Genomic DNA, 3701 nt, shown 5'->3' with positions numbered 1-3701 from the left:
AACCAGACTTGTGGAGGTCTATATTTTTTTTCCTGTGGTCTTGGCTGATTTCTTTTGATTTTCCCATGATGTCAAGCAATGAGGCACTGAGTTTGAAAGTAGGCCTTGAAATACATCCACAGGTACACCTCCAATTGACTCATATTATATCAATTAGCCTATCAGAAGCTTCTAAAGCCATGACATCATTTTCTGGAATTTTCCAAGCTGTTTAAAGGCACAGTCAACTTAGTGTATGTAAACTTCTGACCTACTGGAAATTGTGATACAGTGAGTTATAAGTGAAATAATCTGTCTGTAAACAATTGTCGGAAGAATTACTTGTATTATGCACAAAGTAGAGGTCCATCTGATTTGCCAAAACTATAGTTTGTTAACAAGAAATTTGTGGAGTTGTTAAAAAACGAGTTTTAATGACTCCAACCTAAGTGTTTGTAAACTTCCGGCTTCAACTGTATATAGACCGGTATACGCCCACACTCACACCAATCTGTTGTTTGTGAACAGGACAAGCATGGGTACAAAGAAAAGCTGCTTTTTAACATACTTTATTTCTAATTTCCCTCATATTGTAATTCATTATTCAGTAATATTTCATACAAATCTTGGACACTGGACAGCTACTTTAAGTGAAAGATTTTTTCCCCACAAATAATGTGATGCTGACTTATAAACTTATACATTTTAGTTTCCACCATTGTCTGGCCATCCTGACTTCTGACTTAGATGCTAAAGAAGCTTTGCCTCCTCAGGGCATGATAACAGACCTGTAGATCGAGCCACCAGGCTCCTATACATGTATGCTGATTATTTTGCCTTATTAAATCATAAATATCATTATCTAACAAATATACGCATCTAAAGTATATTCTCTAATACGTGAACATATCTGGGGAATACAGAAGCGACGATGATGACAGAGATGTATGAGAGTGACGGTTGGTTCTGATTGGATCCTGACACTCTGGTCATGTAGCAAACGGTCCTGTTGTAATCCTCCCCATCATAATCCGAGTTGACATGACTGCACCGGTAGGCTGAGCGGTGCAATCTATCAGCTGTTAATGCAACTGCCGCACCAGCTGCCGCCGCGCTCGCAACACGCACTGGGGATGAGCGCCCAGGCATGGTCTTGAACCAGGCCTTTGTTGAATGGGTCCTGATCCGGAAACGGCCACTGCTACGAGACGAGCCCCGAGATGAACCCCTGCCCCCCCCGCGGCCGCCCTTGGACAGGACAGGCTCACACAGCAAGGCAAAGAGCAGGAGACACAACCAGCACGTAGCCACCAGCCGCTGCTCCATCACCAGACGCCTATCTGTCTGGAAACAACAGGAGAAGACATAATGGGGTTAATCTCCATACAGCAGCTTCCTCTCCTCCATCTCAATACAGTGGCTTTCTCTCTTGTCCTTTACTTCCTCTCAATAGTCTACAGTGGCTTCCTCCCCTCTTCGTCATCCTCCATCTCAAAAGTCTACAATAACTTCCTCTCCACTCCTCCCTCTCAATTGTCTACAGTGTCTTCCTCTCCTCTATCTCAATTAGGGTTGCAAAGCTAACGGTAATTTACTAAAGTTACTGGAATCTTCAGTAATTGTTGTAATTAATAGAAAATATATGTAGATCTATTGCAATTTTGGTAATTTATACTTGAATAACTTAAAAAAAAAAATTCATATATATTATTCATTTTTTTATCTGTGTCCATAATTGTCAATAAGTTTCTAGTAGATAGCCTAATTCTTGAAAGATACCAAAATACTGGTAGTTTACTGGTAGTTTCCAGTAATATACCCTCCCGTTGCAATCCTAATCTCAATAGTCTACAGTGGCTTCCTTTGCTTCCACCTGTCAAGTTATTTTACATCAGCACAGTTGAAGGAATGGAGGCACAGAGAGGAAGCCACTTTAGACTATTGAGATGAAGCCTTGATGTACAGCCTGCTCACATCTCTAGTCCCCCCTTTTCATTGAGTATGCCAAGTTGTTGCTGTCTTGGGGCAGGTCTTTCTTTTAAAATATGTTTTTATTTCAATGATCATCTACAGGTATAAAGGATAAATAAAATACGGTTCACGCTACCATAGATATCATGTATAGATATGAAAATGGCGTCACTGGTCCACTCTCCCCCCATGCAATGGCATGGATAGAGGAACAGCAGCTGAGATGTTGAACGAAGGAGAAACACTGTGCATCCCAAATGGAACCCTATTCCCTATAGTGCACCATATGGGTTAAAGTAGGTCAGTTATAAACAGAACAGGCAACAACACAGGACGCTCCCTCTCTCTACCAACACAGAGGATGCTCTCTCTGGCTTTCTCTAACGCTCTACTTCTCTGACTCTACCTTTTCCCCTGTCTCCAGAGTAGACTATATGTAATGCCCGATATAAGATGCTTCATTCTCTATAACGCATCTTGTGTCAGGTGAACAAATAACTTGGTTGAAAATACAATATAGTAATTGGTTTGCTTATAGCGATAGAAAGAAATGTGAGTTTGAATAGGGCTGTGGGAACAAAATGTATAACCAATATTACGCGCTTGATTCGGGAAGATGTAACGGTTTTTGCAGTGCCTTTCGTGCGCATTGATGAGAGATGAGCCATTTCTCTCTCTGTATCGCCATTTCTTCTTTCCTGCTTACTTTATTTTACATTGCACACCTATTTTATTGTCGGGAATCAGACTACTATAATTCATAATTAATTAAGATAATAATGATGGCAATGTAGTTCTCATAAATAGACTAATTATAAAAACAAATGTATAGTCTTACCCCACAGCGCTAGTTTTCTTCCACGGAATGTAGTTGGAAATAACCAATAATCAGTCCGTTAAACCGGAATCAATAGCCAGGCTCGCAGCTAGTGAGATGGTAGAATAAACCACGTGATATCCCTCATGAGACTGAAGATGACAAAACATGGTAGAAGCTATTCTTATCTAATTGAGAGAAAAAACATTATTGTTTATCATAAGTGATGAGCTCTATCTGTGACAGAAATGTTTGAGGTGTCGTGATGATGATGTTAAGGATGTTAATGATACAAATGATGGTAGTGATGATGATGAAGATGATGAATGGTGGTGTTGCTGCTCCTGCTTCTTGTTCACTTTATGTGTCCATATCCATATTGTACAATCAAAATATAAAACATAAATGACATCTCAAAGACAAACCTACTGGGCACAGACGTAAATTCAACTTCTTTCCACGTAATTTCATTGAAATTGTCACGACTCCGACCGAAGGTGACTCCCCTTCCCGTTCGGGTTGCGCTCGGCGGTCGTCATCGCCGGCCTACTAGCTGCCACTGACTCTTTTTCCTCCCCCTCCTTATGTGTTTATTTGTTACACCTGTGTTGAGGTGATTATAATTAGTTGGTCTTTATTAGTCAGTACGTTTCTTTGTGCGGGATTGATTCAGTTGTACCTTGGTATCGGGAGTAGACAAACGTATTGTTTATTTCGTTCGTAGAGTGTATTTGGACTGGTTTTTTGTCCCCCGTGTATGGGGCATTTGCTTGTACACCCAGTGTTTTCGTGGGGACATTGTTTACCGTGTGTGCATTAAAAGCACTATATTGAACTCTCTGTTGTTCCTGCGCCTGACTTCACACCCCCGACACCCAGAGCGTTACAGAAATGATGTGGACACAATGTTGATTCAACCAGTGTGTGCCCAGTG

General features: G+C 40.9%; 1 protein-coding gene across 1 annotated transcript; it reads right to left on the bottom strand.

Moving 5' to 3' along the window:
- Window positions 1–532: 532 nt before the first annotated feature.
- sprn (shadow of prion protein) lies at window positions 533–3334 on the bottom strand. The gene is made up of 2 exons (XM_055920398.1): window positions 3197–3334; window positions 533–1323 (listed from the first exon to the last, which is right to left on the bottom strand). Exons 1-2 carry the CDS (start codon window positions 3236–3238, stop codon window positions 859–861), a joined length of 507 nt encoding a protein of 168 aa, XP_055776373.1. The 5' UTR covers window positions 3239–3334; the 3' UTR covers window positions 533–858.
- Window positions 3335–3701: the final 367 nt, after the last annotated feature.

The sequence above is a fragment of the Salvelinus fontinalis genome, chromosome 1, assembly GCF_029448725.1.
Source record: "Salvelinus fontinalis isolate EN_2023a chromosome 1, ASM2944872v1, whole genome shotgun sequence".
In the NCBI taxonomy this organism is placed as follows: Eukaryota; Metazoa; Chordata; class Actinopteri; order Salmoniformes; family Salmonidae; genus Salvelinus; species Salvelinus fontinalis.
Note: the sequence above shows the minus strand (reverse complement) of the source record. Positions and strands in the feature narration are given on the sequence as shown.

Bases quoted from the DNA above. Each gene is read 5' to 3' on its own strand.
- sprn (XM_055920398.1), bottom strand. From the start codon at position 3,238: ATGAAATTACGTGGAAAGAAGTTGAATTTACGTCTGTGCCCA. The intron at 1,324-3,196 runs GTAGGTTTGTCT...TGTTGTTTCCAG, and splicing joins TGAATTTACGTCTGTGCCCA to ACAGATAGGCGTCTGGTGAT.